This window comes from Cryptomeria japonica, chromosome 10, assembly GCF_030272615.1.
Source record: "Cryptomeria japonica chromosome 10, Sugi_1.0, whole genome shotgun sequence".
Classification (NCBI taxonomy): domain Eukaryota; kingdom Viridiplantae; phylum Streptophyta; class Pinopsida; order Cupressales; family Cupressaceae; genus Cryptomeria; species Cryptomeria japonica.
In genome coordinates this window covers 134,349,165-134,368,211 of record NC_081414.1, presented here as the reverse complement: position 1 = coordinate 134,368,211, position 19,047 = coordinate 134,349,165, and the positions used below count along the sequence as shown (strand labels likewise).

The 19,047-nt window shown below is 34.8% G+C and overlaps 1 protein-coding gene across 5 annotated transcripts; it reads left to right on the top strand.

The window, feature by feature from the left end:
* Nucleotides 1–1,647: 1,647 nt before the first annotated feature.
* On the top strand, nt 1,648–15,161 carry LOC131030883 (uncharacterized). Of its 5 annotated transcripts, XM_057961836.2 has the most exons (6): nt 2,873–2,997; nt 3,195–3,275; nt 4,736–5,168; nt 11,041–11,121; nt 11,348–12,201; nt 14,520–15,161. In XM_057961836.2, the coding sequence occupies exons 3-5, from the start codon at nt 4,871–4,873 to the stop codon at nt 12,139–12,141; spliced, it is 1,173 nt and encodes a 390-aa protein (XP_057817819.2). In that variant the 5' UTR covers nt 2,873–2,997; nt 3,195–3,275; nt 4,736–4,870; the 3' UTR covers nt 12,142–12,201; nt 14,520–15,161. The 5 variants fall into 5 exon arrangements, with proteins under 5 accessions (XP_057817821.2, XP_057817816.2, XP_057817817.2 ...); XM_057961838.2 differs by lacking the exons at nt 2,873–2,997; nt 3,195–3,275; nt 14,520–15,161 and adding exons at nt 1,648–1,869; nt 13,597–14,467; XM_057961833.2 differs by lacking the exons at nt 2,873–2,997; nt 3,195–3,275 and adding an exon at nt 1,649–1,869.
* Nucleotides 15,162–19,047: the final 3,886 nt, after the last annotated feature.

The window sequence follows — 19,047 nt, the reverse complement described above, 5'->3', positions numbered from 1 at the left end:
CTATTTTGTTGGTTTGATGTTGAGGCTATATGTTTCAACTCTTGATTTAAATCTATAGTCTTCCCATTTAAAAAAATTCCCACCTTTCTTATCAAAATAAATATACATATAAATTATTTTTTAAATTTTTTACTAAGAAATTAATGTACACATAAATATTCTTTTATATTTTAAATTTTGAGACTTTTTATTCAACATAAAATTAGACAAGGAGCATGTCCACACATTTAATATGAAAAATTCAGATGAATTAAGCATTTTTATTGGAAGAGATTATAAATAGGGTAAATGACCTGTAGTAATTGAGCACCCTAACTTCACAACAACTTGGCAATATAGAGGTTGATAGCGAACTCCCTCTAGCTCAAAATCACCCATAAAACAAAATTATGCTTCTACAATGACAATAATAACTTGCTTAATTATGGATGCAAGATTGAATTGGACATAGATTGTACATATGATGTCTTGCTTGTATAGGCAAGGAGCGAGATAATAAGATTAGACAAGATTGTGATATGTGTCTTAATCCTATGTAATGAGACAACTAAATATAAGATAAGATTAGGTGGCAACTAAGACCTTTTTTTAAGGCTCCTAGATCCCTAGGTAAATTTAACATGTGAACAAGTGTGAAAAGGGCATAACTAATGTCTACTTAGAAAATGTACCTTGTTCATGTTGGAAAGGGGGAAACTAAGTACGAAACACCCTTGTTTACGCGAACAGGCAAGTCCCCTACTTAGATACCTAAGCTTTTAGGTCCACATCATCAAATATGATGCCACATCAGCATGTTTTTTGTTGAAGTGTCCATAAAGGCCCCCGAAAAAGTTATACTAGTAGTTGTATATTAAATCATATTTTCTTGGTGCATTGATGTAACATCACATGATTTGTTACTTTTTAGATAAGAGTTATGGATTTCATTCAATTATGAGTACTCATGCTCAAAATTAATACCTTTAAAGCCACAACTAATAGTACTATATGGTCAAAGATATTATACATTGAATCAACAAAGGTACATGCTAATCTCCACACAAAATGGCACTCCAAAAAACCTCTCAAATTTGCAAAACACAACATTTTTTCGTTAGAGTAATGGGGATGCATAACATGAAGATTTCACTCTTGAAAATTTCGCATAAATCCGTTGTGTTTTGCGATATTTGAAAACTGTACCACATACTGTTTTATGTAGAGTTTAGCCGCTTACATCAACAAATACTATCACAATTATTAAAACAAGCTCAACCACTAAATCATCTCCCTTAAACATTTTAATTAGTTTTCTATTTTTCTTAATCGAAATAAACAAACATGCATATAAACATTCCTCTAAAATCTTCCATTGAATTTTTTAAACATTCTTATAATTAAGATATATAGTGACTCCCAATGAATTTGACATATTAAAATAATCCATAAAAGAAATGAAATTCGTGGGAAATTATCATGTCGTTATAGCATATTTAAAATTATCGTCAGTTTTAACGAATTATGAAATTCTTAACTAATTACCTTGTTTAATCACCTAATCGCTGTACAAATCTCTAAACAAGTCAAACCAATAATAGACAGCCACGTGTACAGTAGAAAAGCTAATTATCCTCATCCATAGAATGTTGCAGACAATATGGTCGGCACGTGAGAACCTGTTTTCCCGGTGAAAGCCATTGGAAACCGCCAGTCACCAGAAAAGAGCAAGACAGCATAATCAGCACAGAATAAAGCGGTCGCAAGAATTTTTAAAACAAATCCGCCTGAATTGCTTTGCTTTCAGTTCAAATAAGCCTCGATTCCTTGCGAAACAGGACAATATGATCCCAGCGGTGGTTTCCTTGCAAAATTTGGCTTCGGATGACGGTATTTTCACCTTTTTTCCGCTTCCCTGTCGTTTTTGGAGTGTACTTGAATTTTTCCGTCTGTCATAGCGTTCATTGCAGGCTGTCAGTCCTATCATCAGGCGTGTTGTGAAAAAAACTAACTAAATTTGTACGAAATCGTAATAAATTCGCAGAGAGACCTCCAAAACCATTAACAATCTCGTTTTTAGTTTTCATTATGAGCTACTGGAATTTGAAACTACCTTGAATTGTACGGTTTGGTCAAACTACTGTTTGAACTAATTGCGGTGTGTAGCCGGGGCTTTACGAGTCAGTTTGTGGAAGACAGAAAATCTGTGGCCGGATATGAGTGGATGAAATATTTGCAGATACTTGTCATAAACTTGATTGATTCAAGCTTTTGTTTTGCCCAGGGATTGTAAAAAGAGTGAGAATCATTTGCTTCTTTTCTTCCTGATTGAGTGCTGTAAATGTTTTGCTATTTAGATTCTTTAGTTGAAGTGCGAAGATAGCGAATAATTGGGATTGTTATGAGTGCAGGGCAATATCATGAAAGAGCTGCGTTTTTCTTTGTTTTTCCTTTCGAAAGATTGTTCGTTTTTTAAGTAAATTCTTCAGTGAATGGTTACCTATTTACTGATACAGTGTAATTCGATTCAGCAATTGTATTCTGTAGACTTTTCCTATTAAAAGGAGGTTGTTTAAATTCTCTTGGGGGACGATCGCCTATATCTTGATTATGGTCTAATCGGAGTAAATGAATGTATTCTTTAGATTTTTACCTTTAAAAGATTGTTATTCTTTTTAAGTCCTTATGCCGAGTCATTGCCTATTTGAGTGCTCGCTTGTAAGAATAAAGAACTCTGCTTCTCTTTAATTTTCCTTGCAAAAGCATGTTATTCTTTAAAATTGTCTTTTGAAATTGTCGCCTATTTTGTAGGACAGGTAACTAGATTAAAGAAATTTTATCTTGTTTTGTTTTTCCTTTACAAGAGTGTTGTTCTTTTGAATTTTTTTAACAGAATCGTTACGAGTGCAGACTTGCAAGAATAAAGAGCTCTACTTTTCCTTGTTTTTCATTTAAGAGGATTTTTATTCTAAAAACTCTGCCACGAAATGGTCTTAGTACTTTTCTTTCTCTTTCAAGGTAATTCGCTCTAAATGTCTAGAACATGTTTATCGGCAGCTTGGCCTCTGTATGCCGAATCTTTCTGCATACGATCATGCTAATTTCATTGTCGTTTAAAGATTTTTATTGCAGAGATGTTGCCAGCTGAACGATTCTAGATTGATTTCACCATTTTCTTTCTTCATAATGCAATTGAAAAGCTTGAATCTTTTCAGGGTCATTGTAACGTTGTCGCTGCAGCAGATCAAAGTGTCTAGCTGTTCAATTAGTGCCTAGTCGAAACTGCAATAATTCTGGTACGAGAAAAGCTTAAGCGATTCCAAATTTTCTCTGAGTGTGAAAGTGATTACTTATAGCGTGGTGAAATCTTTGACCTTCACTGATCAGAAGTATTTTGTAAACTTTGTGACATATTAACTGCAACAGAAAGCTTTAATGAGCCTTGTGCTAGACCACCTCGACACCATTTCTTCTGCAAGGCAGGGCTTTTAGGTCTTCGTAAGCTTTAGAGCAGCCCTTTGGTAATGGAGCGTTGTGCTAGTGCCTCTATCATATATTTGCATTGGGGTATCAATGAAGCATAGTAATTACTCTACTGTCTGTCCTAAAAAAAATGTTAACGACTTCTGAGGGTTTCTACTATTTCTTGTGTTATTTCTCGAATACGTTCCGAGCATGCTTTAGTTTTTAACTTTTTTAATTTTTTCTTTAACTTACATCTAATTTTTTTTCATTTCTCTTGATTTAGTAAATTTGCATTGTGTTTGGACCCTTTATTGTTTCCATGTCAATAAATTCCCAATATTTTTGGATTCGTTGTAAAGCACTCAGTTAAATAACGACAATTCTTAGTTGGCCTGATTTTCACATGTATACAAACCCAAATATGATGTTTCTTGCTTGTCATGAATGATTAAAATGTTATGGTTTCTTTGCGTTTCCTGAGACTTATTAGCGGCAAACTTTCTATGCGTATTGCCTTGTGGGAAAGCATGAAAGGCTTCGATGATTCCAGTGAAATATTATTGGCCCCTTGCGAAAGCTGCTGCTTGGGTACCGTATATAAGTGGTACACACAAAATATAAGGATATCATTATTCGATTACAGGTTACAAATCTTCATTGTGCAATGCTATATTTCTAAATTTTAGCTGAATGATGTTCTGCTGCACAAGTTCTAAAACACAACAGCAGTAAAAGAGGCACGTGCATTTTCCTTTTATACAGGATTTGATTTTCCTGACACTTAGTGATTGGAAGTTTCTAACATTCCGGATTGCATTGTGCTTCGTTAATGAGATTGTGGATGGGATTATGTAAAGGAAATCATATTCCTCTCGTATTTTAGGCTTTTTAGTACCTATCAATTATTATGCTTGATTAAATAATCGTTCTCATTGCCAAATTTACTATTGATTTAAAATATATGCATCTCACAGCTTGGTTTGAAATGTTCCCATCATATAGGTTATAGAACTCTTATTTAAGAACTAATGATGGTACTCAATTCGCTTTCTTTGTATGTTATGCTTCAATTATGTGTTGTTTTTCATATATTTTCTTGTTATTGTTGGCAAGAGAAGGTAGAATGCTGAGGCTCTAAGTATAATAGTCTTTGTGCCTTCAATTTTTTGGTGGCTTTACAACTAAAGATTTGATTTTATAGAATTAATGAACTAGGTTTTTTATTTCAGCTGTAAGCTTAAGGCATTGTTAAATTTGCAGTATCTGAACATGTGTATTAAATGAAATGCAGGTATTGGTCAAAGCGTAGTTTTGACTGGAAAACATGCTTCAGATCTTGGCAAATTTATTGGAGAAAATTAGTTGTTTTTGGCATTTCAATTAGCTTCGACTTTTGTACTAGAAAAAAGATAAAAGTTTACACGGGATGGGAAATTGTATTTCACCTCACAAAAGGAAACAAAAAATAAAGGATAAAAATCAGTCTTCAAAATCAAGAAAGGGGCGGGGGAAAACTGTTTCTCCCGTTCCAGGTGCCTCTCATACCACCATAAACAAAGAACAAATCAATGGATTCAGGTATTCTTCAGCACAAACCACCATAAATAATCTTGTGCACCTGGGTTCAGAAATGTCTACGACTACAAATGGCAAACCTGAAATTGCAAGTGTCAATTTCAATGTCACTGGGGTTCAAAGGGCTCGTACTCAATCAGAATCTTACGGTAATGCACATGTTTCCTTAATTGTCTTCATGAAATTTGTAATTTGTGTTTATTTTCCAATATAATGGCTTTTGTATCTTCAGATTGACATGGATAATTGTTTATGAGATATAGATATATTTCTTTGCATTTCACTTTTAATTTATTAAATTACTAAAAATTGCATTTTCATCTTAATTTTCTGTCTGCCTGAACAAAAATATAGTGTTGATTGCCACCAATTGTAGATGAGATATGCTAGAGTTTAACCCTTATCCATTTAGTATTTTAGATGTTGGAATTTGGACAGGTCTGACTTGTGAGCTCCCCATTATGAATATTCAACCTTTAAGAAGCACATATTGAACAGAAGATCAATTGGTGAATCATTAAACTTGAAAGAAACCAACTTCTTTCAGAGTTTCTATTGCCTTTTTTTTCCCTTATAGAAAACACCAATTTCTAGGATTCTGATTTTCCATTTTGGATATTAAAATTACTTTTAAGTTCAAGAAATATGTAATACAGTATACAAGCAGCAGAAACTCAAGCTGCATCAAAGAATTTTGTGATGGAATTACATCATGATTTGGGAACCAGATTTTCACTGGTAAACTTTACAAAACTTCAACCGTCTATATCTTACTACACATTGGACATCCTGTACTTTCTATCATACAGATTTCAATAGTGTTTCTACTTAAAGGTGGTTTGCTCCTAACAGAAAGAAACGAATCATTCAGCCATAGTGCCAACCATTTGTCTTTGTCAAAGGTCAAAGCAGAGAACAAGCTGAAATCCAATCTATATTATCAATAACTTTAGTAGGCACCAAATCAGACCCAATAATAGGTAATGCACGTAGAACATTAGTCTCACGATTTAGCCACTATCTAGTTCTTATTAAGTTTCCTGTGTCACTGATTAAGAAGTAGTGCATTGAGTTAAGGCGGATTTTCCAAGTGCTACATTTGTCCTGACCTCAACTACATCATCTGCAATTTATGATAGGCAGTAAATCGATATTGATACTGGTCAGCTTCACGTTAACTTTGCATTTTCATACTAATCAGCTTGAAAGGTATCTATAATGAACTTTATCCTCAGCCTGGATGTAGTCATTTGAATTAATGTAGCCCATTATCTAAATTCCAACAGCTTCAAATGTAGTCCTTATCCTCACTATTGAAGGCTTCATAACCTGTTTATCCATAATCCCAGCATCTTGAAGTGCAAGAAGGCCACCTTCATCCAGTAATTTGCCATGTCACCTACTGCGTTTGAGGATCTTGCAGTTCTAGTATGTAATGTCCCCTTTTGGGATTGCCCTAAATCTTGCCCTTGTAGACATCAAAGTCTGCTAATTTTCACCCTTATTAATTCTGATATTAGATATTGATCCATTGACTTTCTTGTCTTCTTTGATCTTAGGATGATTCCTCCAATTCTCCTCCCTTAATTGAGTTAATCTCTTCTTTATATCTTCATGTGTGGGAAGTCACACCTCTTCATAAGAAATGAGTCATCACTCTTCATTGCTGCCCTTTGAGAATTATAAATTATTCTCCAAATTGATCTCCTTTGGATGTCCTCCTCAAATTAGACTTTCTCCTTTTTATATCCTCCAATGTGAGGGAGTCACACCCCTTCACCATGTCTGCCCCTTTGCAAGGGTCACAACCTTTCATAATTACCAGTCTTTGAAAGAGACACAATCCTTCATCATTTCTGCTTATTGAAGGAACCGATTTCTTGTTTTCTTCTCCTTCCTCTTACGCATCTTCCATTCTTTCTTTCTTCCTCTATTCTTCTCCCCCTTTCAAATGAAGTTCTCTTCTCCCTTTTATATCTCATGTTTGAGGGAGTCACAACTTTTCATCTCATGCCTTTTGACCATTCATTAAACTTAACTAAATTTTAGTTATGGTTATGTTTAATTCAATTATTTTATATTTATAATTTAAATTTTATTTTTTTACTTCTTTTACATTTTAATATTATTATTATTGTTTATTATTAAATCCTATTTCAAAAAGGGGACATTACATATTATATCATCCTATCCAGTAATTTAACAATCGCATCGTCTTTTCTAACATGGCCTCTAACTCTGCCTCAAGGCTCCTGTCCTCTTCTATGATGTTATTATCTTGCAGTTCTCACTGTGGCTTTTTCAGCACTTCTATAAATGCATTGCAAAAACTAGAAACTGTCAAACTTAACCCAGATTCATATCCATACTAACCATTGCCTGCATATGTTATTATCTTGGCAACATTGTACTTTAATGGTGGATGTTATGTGCCCATTTACAATTAGGATTTTAAAGTTCAAACTTATTCTTAGAAGCAAGTCATAACACAGGTTGGATTCCCTAATTTGCTGCATATTTTCTTGCATCATTGTTAATATTTGAAATACTTCTAATCATCCCATCTTTCTTCTAGATGCAATTTTGTAGAAATGAAAGTTCAAGAAAATGACAAACACAAATAGAATATAAAAATTCAAAAGTAAAAAACAGCAAAATAATTAGTGAGCATGAGGTTTTCACCGTCTATTAGAATGATAGAAAGAGCTTCTGGAAGAAATTGCTTATGTTTCTTTTATAATGATGTTTTGGATCACACTTTGTAATTGATCACCAAGATGAAAGCAAATGATAATAGGATTCTCACCCTCATCTTTTTCCCTTGGTTTCCATGTCCTCCGTGGCATCTCTTGGCTCTTCCCACCCCCATCATTCTCCATCCATTTTTGTTTTGTCTCTAGCATCTCTTGGTTCTCTATATGTGATTTTTTTGTTGTCCTGTTATCATTTTATTTTGTCCCGATGATGGATCATATAATGTGATCCAAAATGTTGATGTAACGAAACATATACAGTTTTTTTCCAGAAGCTTTCATTGTCAACAAAATAATTGCAAGAGTATTTGTCCTTCTAGATATGATGTGCCATGTGACTGAAAATAGTACCATATAAGGATGCAAAATCAGAGTTTGAATGGCCTCAAAGTTTAAAAATGATAGATTAGCCTTAGGGGACTTACACTTGCTTTCCCTTCTCCTTCCTCCTAGACGAGGCAGATGGGCCCTCCAAATCACAGTTTGACTTCTATTACTCCTGATGGCTATAGTAGAAAATGGGAAGAAGTGAGATAGAATTTCTCCTTAGGCCTATAAGTTATAAATAAAACAATAATTTATTACCTGATCATCAAGAAGGATTTGCCTTCTTTTAATATTCCATTGATGTTGAAAGATGATTCTGCGACATAAGATATAATGGACCCATCAGACTGATTTCTATAGCTTTCTGAGTTTTAGTTGGGTACTCCTTGTTCCATGACAGGAAAAAATGTCATGGTACTCTATAGTATTAACGGGTGCTAGTAGTACCCTTACGTCTACTCTTACAGGCTTTCCATGCATCAATTTTTTATATGAACTCATATTTAGACTTAGATTGGCTACAAATAGGTGGTTTGACTTCTATGTTCAATTATACCATTCAAATGCAATAAAATTTACTTATCATAGAAAGTTGTATTTCTTGCTATAAAGTACCTCTAGCCAAGATACACTAAATCCGAACCTTTAAAATAATAGCTTGATAACAGAAATGTAGTACATCCACAACATGCATAAACAGTTGACTTGCAATATTCATTTTCCTTAACATTTTGAGTTTTGTGAGTTGTAGTTGTACTATTCATTTCGATACAAAACTTCTCATCTTAGGTCTTTTTTCTACTTTTCACAGTTTTTCAGTATTTCATATTCAATCCCATTCACCCAAAAAAATACTACCTTATTACCTTCCAATAAATGTAATGGAACTTTGGACACCAAGCTATAGGAAATTGTGGTCACTTTCAATTGTGGGTGCACACATATGTTTGAACTTCATGTCTTTGTTTTATTGAATTCTCTATGTCTTCCTTGTACATTCCAAATGTTTTCTTCCTCTACTTTTGTATCGTCTAATTCCTTCCTTGACTCTGACTGCAATCAGAGAGGATTGAGATTGTAGCTGGGAAGTACTAGCAAGGAAGTGAGTTCAGAACTCTACTGTCTATCACTGTTCTTACTTGTTCATTTGGGATCATAATTCTATCCAATCTGCAAATCATTTTCTTATTACTTTTTGTTGGTTACTCCTACATCCAGTTTGGCAGTTTTAATCATTCTTTTTCAAATAAAAGGTGTGCCCCAGTTTCTTGCCTTCTTAGCCTTTGCCCATCTATATCCATGCTATTTAATCAGGGCAAAATTTCAAGTAAAAACACCATTCAACTTGGAAGTTTTGTTTCCTCAAGAACCCACTCATGTCATGAACTTAGGAAGTTGATATATTGCTTTTATTTTCCAAATCATGCCCTGATCTATGCAATGCTCTTTTCAAGAATTTTTTCGTTGTTTTCGCTCAACGCATATGCACAATAATAACAGTTTAGTTAGTTAAGGGTCTCATCAGGCTTCTTAAAGGTGGGTAAGGGGGTTCTTAGTTTGTTAATGCATAAATGATACGATCCCATATGTGATGCATAACCAGTTCCATGGGATAATGTACAATATTTCTCTAAGACACAACGGGGAGTTCCTTCCCAGATGCTCATCATAACTTTCCTAGGGAAGAAGACAATCTGTCATCTCTTCAAACTGATTATGATTGATGACTAAGATTTAAAACCCATTTCTTTGCTTGTAACAAACAGCTGATTTATTAGTTCTAGCTTCTTTCTTAAAGTTGAGTGTTTTTTCGTATCTGCAGGGAGGAGCCTATGACTTTTTCAAAATGATTATAATATAATGCTGCCTGCCAAACTACTTAATTTCCAGCAGCAAGGATTGAGAAATTTTAGAAGTCTCATAAAAAGCAGCGTGGCAAAACTGCATGAACACATTTTGAAAATATTTTAATATGTTGATAGTTTGTTATTACGATTCCAAAGTTGCCATCCTTCCACAATATTACCTTCACTATTTGTCTTCAAATGTTTCCCCAACTACTTCTAGACTTTTGCTTCAAAATTACCTGCATGCATGAATTTTAAGTTTTGACCCTTCTAGCTGTAGATTAGGTCATTTCCATAAGTAGATTGTTCATGTAAAGCTGTGGGATCTCAATCTTAATGCAATCTATTCTGGCGCTGATTTATTTGCTTTTTAAGTCCTTTGGCTTGTGTCCAGTGGTAGCATGAGATAATTTCATGGTGAGTCTCTAATGTGCCTTATACCCAAATGGTTGACCCTGAAAATTTGGAAATAAATAGCCAGAACTCCTCAGATCTTGGCTTCTTTGATGAATATAATTTACAATTCATAATTGCAATTAGCAAACATGACCTTTGTCCCATTCCATCTGTAGATCATACATTTAATAATAAAAAAAATTCTTTTATCTGTATAGATTGAGAATAAAAACCAGGAAAAATTCCCACGATCTGCTAGAGGACCGAGGTTCCATAAAATCTTAGTTGAGAGGTACAAAACACACTTCTAAGATCCCAAAGTGGAAATCCTAATAGTTTTTGAAAAAAATGTGAATAGTTTAACAAACAGACTCCTATAGCTTAATGTGGTGGGGATCATCAATTATAGTTAACAGGCTACATTTTTTACTTTTTGGTGAACATTTGTAGTCATGGGTTTCTTTTAAATTTGATCTCTTTCATATATATCATGGACTTCACATTTTATCTTCATTATTTAGGGATAAAATTCATATGATAAACATTGAAATGTATTTTTAAAGCTTGTTCAAATCATTCTATAGCATTTTCTCTCTACTTCCTGCACTTTTTATGTGGGTAATCTACAAACAGGGAAATTGATTGACATGCTTAAACAATACCACTGATTCTGCAATATTGGTTTTCATGAACAATAGGAAGCAAGGATGAGGCATATTTTGATTCTGTAGCAGTCTGGGAATCTGACTGTGACGAAGACTTTTTTAGCATCAATGGAGGTAAGATGGGGTTTATTGCCATGGCCCTTGTTTGATGTGGCAAATTGATTCACTTGAATATTTTATGAATATGGTCCTTATTGAGTGATATTTAAATTTCATTAAGACACATTGCAAAAATAGTTTTGTGACATTTATGTCTTTCGGTTCTTTGTCTCTTAAATCAGGTGAAAATGATGGCATATTAATTCAGTGTTTATTTGATTCTTTATTTTGTCCAATGCAGACTTTTTGCCTTCAGCAGGCAACACCATGAGCCTTCCAAATAGTGTCCAAGGGACACCTCGTCCCAGTATTGCATCTCTCAAGGATAGAATGATGCCGGTTGAAAACAAAGATAGAATAGTCTCTGATGAGAGTTACGATAGAATGATCTCTCTTGAGAATGAAGATAAAATGGTCCCTTTTGAGAATGAAGATAAAATGGTCCCTTTTGAGAATGACAATAAAATGGTCCCTTTTGAGAATGAAGATAAAATGGTCCCTTTTGAGAATGACAATAAAATGGTCCATGGGGAGAATGACAATAGAATGGTTTCTCTTGAAAATGAAGATAAAATGATCCCTGTTGAGAATGGCGATAGACTGGTCTCTTTTGAGAAAGAAGATGGAATGGTCCCTGTTGAAATCAAAGATGGAATCATCCCTGATGAGAGCAAAGATAGGAACATGCCAATTGAGAAGAAAAAAAAATTGAAAGAGTTATTTATGGAGACATTATCAAGTGAAGATAATATTGCAGGCATGGATCTTGTTAGATCGAAAGAGCCACAACTGAATTGGGGTGCTACAGCAGAGGATAATGGCATTGGAGCAACTGTTGTAAAATATGAAGGTTCAAAGGGTCCAGGAGGGTACCCTGATACTGTAAAAGATGTAAATAGTGAGGAAGCTAATGAACATGATCTGGATGAGAAGCAGATGATGAAGTGCTGTCTACCACTTATGACACCAAACGGTTCTGTTAATGGAAAAAGAAGATCCCCAAGCCCAAATCACATCTCCAAAGAAAATAAATAGCAGTTTTCTACCTCACTTCCAAGCAGTGAACCACAGCTAGAAGCTACATGCTGATTCCCTGTGAGTATTCATTTTTTGTTGATTTCCATACAAATCCAAGCTTTGGGAAGTGGTGTTCTTATAGAATGGATCATGGTCAGACTTTGGATAAAAAATAAAAAAGCATTTAATGTGATTTCGTGATTAGTGCGAAAGTCTAGAAAAGATAATTCACCTACTCTTGAAAGTAGCTCAATGTTTCATGAGCTCTACTTGATCTTTTCTTACAAAATCAAAGCAGATAATTTAACCCACTAGGCAGAAACCAACCAATTATCATATATAGTTTTTAGAATATCTAGGGATTGGAACTATTTTCTTGTATGTGCTTCATGAGGCAGACAGGAAAGTGAATATTCAGTGTTTTCCAATTTTTACCTGGCCTTATCCAAGTCACTCAGATGTCTTCTATACACATTCATCCTTACATTAAGATCTTCATTTATATCTCATTTGGCCCAATACTTCTATTGTACTCCCAACTTCGTTTTCTTCTAACTCCTTTGGGAAACAAACAATTTAGTTCAAGTTAGGCCAAGCTCTGATTGTTAACATGTCAAATATGATAGTGGAAGTAAGTGAGATAAGCAATACAGTAAATGTGCTTCAGTGCATATAAATAAAGTTAATTATAAATTTATAAACCATACATTGTTTACTTTTCAGCCTGCAGCTTAAAAAGGTTTATATATATATATATATATATATATAAAAGGCAAACTATTCAGACAGAAAGGTTAACATGTCCTATTCCATGACCTCTTGTGTCATCTTTATGTATTTTAATTCATTACTTCCTCCTTGGTGCACCAACCTCTAGCAAGTACTTTATTTCTGTAAGAAATGCACATGAAAGATTGATTGTCACAAAGGACAGATCCAGCTGTAGGGTAGCAACGCTACTGGAGTCCACCAATCTCTCAGCCCTCAATTTTGACATGTTCATTCTTATTCAGAATTGCATTTGATATTCACAATTTGCAGTGCCCGAACCTCCAGGTAATCTTTTTTTGCAATAAACAAGGAAAGGAAACCTTCCTCTCTCATCTCAAAGACCGGAATGGAGACATCCTTCCTCTTCTCACAAACACTTAGTATTGTTCCTTTCCCCTTTTCTCCGTCTGATTACCATCCTATGTGTCCTTCCTTCCACTGTGTGCTATTAATCTGCCTCTCATGCATTTTGACTGGATCCAACACTACTTCCATCTATTCCCAATTTTGAAAATCTCTTCATTTTATTATTATCAGGTTTTCTTTAGCTCAATTTATGTTGGCCTCATATATCATAGTTGCACTAATCTTCTTAAAATATGAGGTACTGCTAACAGCTTGCCCATGATCTGTTTCTTGGTTGAATCCAGATACGAAAAATGTATCCCAAGATGAACCTAAACAGTTGCTTTTGGTCTGCAGCTTGAACAAACAGATATGGAACAGTTGCAGATCAGACATGGAGAAGAGGAGTTTAAATTACAAAGGCCAGTTTGTTGAAGCAGCAAAAAAATGCAAATTTACTGATTTTTATCTCTTATTTTTTTGCCATATAAAATTAGACATTTTTAGCCTCCACCAACTCTTTCCAGTCTTTTGTATTATAAATTTGTAGTTGGAGTTTTGAGAAAGACAATTAATTGTGAAAATATAATTTTTTGAGAAATTGTTTCTTGCTAACCTATTCAAGATAGTGCCAGTTACTAGAAGAAAATCCCTCTTGACTTGGATCCTTAATTGTATGCGTCTCTATTCAGGTCCTTCTATAGAAGTTACAGAATCAGCTTCATTGTTGGCAATATCCTCTGGTTCCGGCTTGAATGATTGATCTATTTTTCCATTATAAAGCCTCCTTAACTTGCCTTGACCAAATTGGAGTTTAAGGCTTGATCATAATAATTTGTAATAAATAGAAGCTAAGTCTGAATTATCTGGGTTAGAGCCTTTGAGAAGGGCTTTCGTGGTTGTTTCAGATGTTAAAGTTTGAACACCATTATTTTCTTGCTCTACATAGAAAGTGTAATTAGTATATTCCATTACTTCTTTGCTATTGAGATTTATAGGAAAGTGATTGATATCATGGCATTTGCTATTATTGCTATGAGTAGTCTTTTCTCCAGTGATTAATTCTTACTGCATTTAGTTGTTTTGCACACAATATACTTGTTTACATATTTCCAAGCCCTGAATGTATTTTATTTTCAAGCCACATGGTCTGATGATAAGAACTGGAACTATGAGTTAGGTTCTGTTACTTATTGACATATCCATATTGGTGCAGATCGAATCATTCATTCTCCTCATACATTTTATATCTACTTACAGTTTTGTTTTTTCTTGCACAGCATTTTCGGCATGTCAGATGCAGCTGATGGAGAATATGAAACCAGATGGAGTAGTACTTTCCTTAAGAAGGAATAAGATTGTTAATAGTTCTGTATTGTACACCATTAGAGCACTTACCAAGGGCTTCTTTTGGATAGAAAAATTTAGGTGTAAGTGTCTATGGAAGACAATTATTGTAGAGTTACTTGTTACTTTTAGGTAATGAAAATTGTGAAGTAGAAACAATGCATAAATTATGAGATAGGGAGATGAGGGCACTGTTATTCGGAAATTAGTATTTGTTGTCTATAGGCGGTTCATTCTAAACAACCTAAGAGATACATGAAAGAAATAAGTTGATGGAAGCATACAAGATGAAAATGCTATTTGGTGCAATCACATTGCAAGCTGCAAAATCCACTGCAATCGCCAAATGCGAACAGGAGCTCTGCTTCTCAAAGTGCAGGATGTCTGGCAGACATCACTTTTAGACTGCATTTAGATAACTAGTATAATTGAAATGTAAACTATCTGGAATTACTAGTAGATTTAGCAGTTTGTTTAGTGTTGTGTGAAATATAGTATTGTAATTACTAAGAACTATGTTTACCAGAAAGATTCTATCTAATTTGTCCTCCCGATACCTTAGTTGAATTATATTTTTCCCTTGCAAACCATTATAGACATATAGGAATTGATAAACAATGTATTGCCTTTTGGTGGCAATATCATTGTAAGTGGATTCTTGTAGGAATATAGTGTGCATTAATGTACCATAAAACAGTAGCTCCTTGTTTTCTTTTGGTTCAGAAGTCTAATCCAGGAGATGACCAGTAAATTGTTTTTCTAATTCACACTTCACTAGATTTGGTTATGCTTGGCTACAAGATTTTCCATGCTTCTATTGTGCTTTGCTATGTTGAGATGGTTTTATTTAAATGGCTTATTCGCTGTCACAACTTAGTTTTGTAAAGATGCAATTGTTTGCACACCATTGCCGGAAATCCTGCTGCATTAGAATGCAATGGCCAATTTCCTAATGGAACCCCTTTATTTTAATAGGAATTTCTAGAAAAGAATAAGAGACATATAGTGAATATTTGTCCTAGCTGAAACAATTAATTGTAGAGAACCAATCTGAGGTGTAAGCTTGGGAAATGTTCTTAAAATTTATAAATATTGTTTAGATGGAATGCAAATATGGATGTGATTAATGATGAATTTCTATTATTAGAGAGACATGAATGTATATACCTTTTTCTTGATTTTCGTAAAATAGGAGTCATTGGAACATGATACTCAACCTAGCTACATCTCTGCTATACCTACTTTGGAGGTATTCTAACCCGGTTTACTCTATAATGAATTTGACATGTTAACATTATTCACAACCCTTTGGATTAGTCTGCATTCTTTCTCTCAAAAATGTCTTTTGTACAAAGTTGTTTTTTAGTATACTCAATAGTAGAATTGAACAAATGGATTGGAAAACCCTTTTATTTTCTTTGAAAGAGGGGTAAATGTTTATTAATCAAAGGAAATCAGAACAAGGAAGAAAAGAACAACACACCCACCCAATGCCACAAGCATAAGAAGATTACACCCAACCATTCAAAGTTCTCCTGAAATTTCCAAATAGCATCTCATGTCTTCCATAACAAGATCTAACACCCAAAAATACTCAATGGATAAATTTCCCCAATCCTCAACACTCCATATCCCCATCTGCTCAAAAGCCCATTTTGCGAAGCAATCATTTACCTTGTTCCACTCCCGGGGAATGTAACAAAAGGTGGCAGTCTAAAGAACACAAAGACTACAGATCTAAATCCCCACCAGAGCTAGTTGCCAACTCAGGCCATCCTACTGCCGCTTATTCAACATATTAAACACTACCTGTGAATCGGATTTACAAATGAACTTTCTCCAATTGAGGGAACAACCCATTTTTAGAGCACTAAGAATAGAAAAAAATTCCATATTGTTATTAGTTTGATGGCCTTTATAAGAAGAAAACAACAAAACACTCCCTGAACTATCCCTACCAACACCCCCAATCTCAGTGTGTCTAGGATTCCTCTAGAAGACTCGTATGTATTAATTTTTTAAAACTACATGAGGAGGGGGTGACCAACAACCATCCCGTTGAATCTTCCTTTTAGCATGCCTTACCCATCTAGGCAAGGAGACACTTATTTCATAATCAACCCAACCCAAAGACTAAACTATACCCACATCTCTTGGATCCACAAAAATAGACAAATCACATTTTGCCACTAAGGTTTCTTGGAGGGCACTAATAAACCTTAACCAAAGTTGACGAGCCTACATCTTCTTATCTAGAAATATCTTACAGTTTCTTTCCAACCATATTTGCCAAATGATCAAAATGGGCCCAATAGTCCAAGCATTATGAAGAAAAGAAGTCCTAGCTAGAGGGTTCCCTAGAAGACTCTGGAATTCAACTAAAGAGGATGCATGGATATAGGTTTGATTCCAAGTCCCCCACCAAAAATGCCAAATTTTCCTAGCAAAGGAACACTGAAAGAATAAATGTGAAGAACATTCCTTAATGTTATTGCACATAACACAAATTGAAAGACCCTGAAACCCTCTCTTCTTAAGTTCTCCCAAGTGAGACATTTATTTTGCACAACCAGCCATAAAAAAAATTGTATTTAGGCTAAGTAAACGTGTTCCAAACCTTGTTCCACCAAGGAGCACCAATCCTGTGATATATCTATCCAATTCTTGATATCTTGAGGCAACTAAGAATTTTCTCTTAGGTTTGGACCCTAGGCAAGAACATCTCCCCCAATAAAGAATTGCAGACTTTACTTGCCAAAATATTAGCAAGCTCTTGACAATCCTATGTCAAGCCCCCAAAGCGACCACTCAATGGGATCTTTCCATTTGAACACCTTCACTAAACCAAGATCTTGGGAAGATTTGAAATCCTCCAACCTACACCAACCAGCCTCAACAAAACTATTACATAGAGATTACAAGTGAGGGATCATAGACATAATAGGAGGATGCCCATCCCAAGCTTCGAACCAAAATAGAGCCTCTGAGCTTCTATTACAAATCCAAAATAAGTCTTGTTTAATTAACTTTGCTCCCCTTTTAAGAGTTCCCCAGATAACAAAACCCTTACCTAAGAGGTTGGAATGAGGGACATCAAAACTCTCTACCCCTCTCAAATAAATAGAAGGATCATGGCCCAATCCTAACTCTAGTTAGTGCACCACCTCCAATAAAGCTTGACTACCAAAGCTTGCCCAATAAGACTTGCCTGCTGAAGACCAAGAACACCTTCCTAATTTGGCCTACCGACTGAAGTCCATCTAACCAAACTCCACTTCTTTGAATGCAAGTTACCAGTCCATAAAAATTGTCAAGAGAGGGTCTCAAGTTCTATAATGAAGCTTGAAGGAGCTGTCAGCACAAAACATACATAAATGGGGAAAATATGAACCATTGACTACAAATGAGTCACTCTCCCAACAATCAATAACCACCTACAAGTCCAATCATTAAACTTCTTGCAAAAAATTTCTAAAACATCATGCCAGAATCTTCTAGGCACTGAACCCACAATAAGGGGAATACCAAGGTATACAAAAGGAAGAGAGCCAATTTGAAATATTAAAATTCTAGCAATTTTGTCCTAGATAAGCTCTGTAATATTAAAGAAAAAAATAGAGGACTAGTCTTCATTGATCTTTTGCCCCAAAGTTGTCAAATAAATATCTAGAGCCTTTCTAATGTCAACTACCTCTTCAACTCTAGCTAACCCCATCAAAGTTGTATCATCAAGAAGTTGTGAGTGAGAGTGAGGAGATATGTTGTTATCCCAACTTCATCCCTAAATCAAGGTTTTCCTTACTCGAGATTTGATAAGTCTCCCTAGACCTTCAACCATTAGGATAAGCATGTAGGGGGAGAGTGGGTCTTTCTGTTGGAGGCTTGTAGAAGCACCAAAATTTTTAAAGTGCATGTTATTGATAAGAACCAAGAAGGAAGAAGAAGTAACACAACTCATGACCCACTCGATCCAATCATCGCCAAACCCAAAAGCACCCAGAATAACCTGATCATAGGCTTTGGCTATATCAAGCTTGATGAACATTGCCTTATCTTTAGAGGTAGCCATGGAATGAATAGCTTCAGCCACCACAACAATTCCATCCAAAATTTGTCTACCAAAAATAAAGTCACTTTTCTCTTTAGAAATTAAATTACTAAGCCACAACTTGAGGCATTCAACAATCAACTTAGTGATAATTTTCTAGACCACATTTTACAAGGCTATTGGTCTAAAGAGATTTATTGGTCTAAAGAGATTCAAAACATTAGCCCCTCTTTTCAAAATGAGAGCAAGAAAAGTAGCATTAATGGCTATTAACATTTGTTTGTTCCTTTGAGATTCTTGCACAACTTTTAGAAGATCAAACCTAATTATCTCCCAAATTTTTTGATAAAATTCATAAGGAAACCCATCAATACCTGGGGATTTCTCCTTCTTCATCTTAAATGCAATCTCTT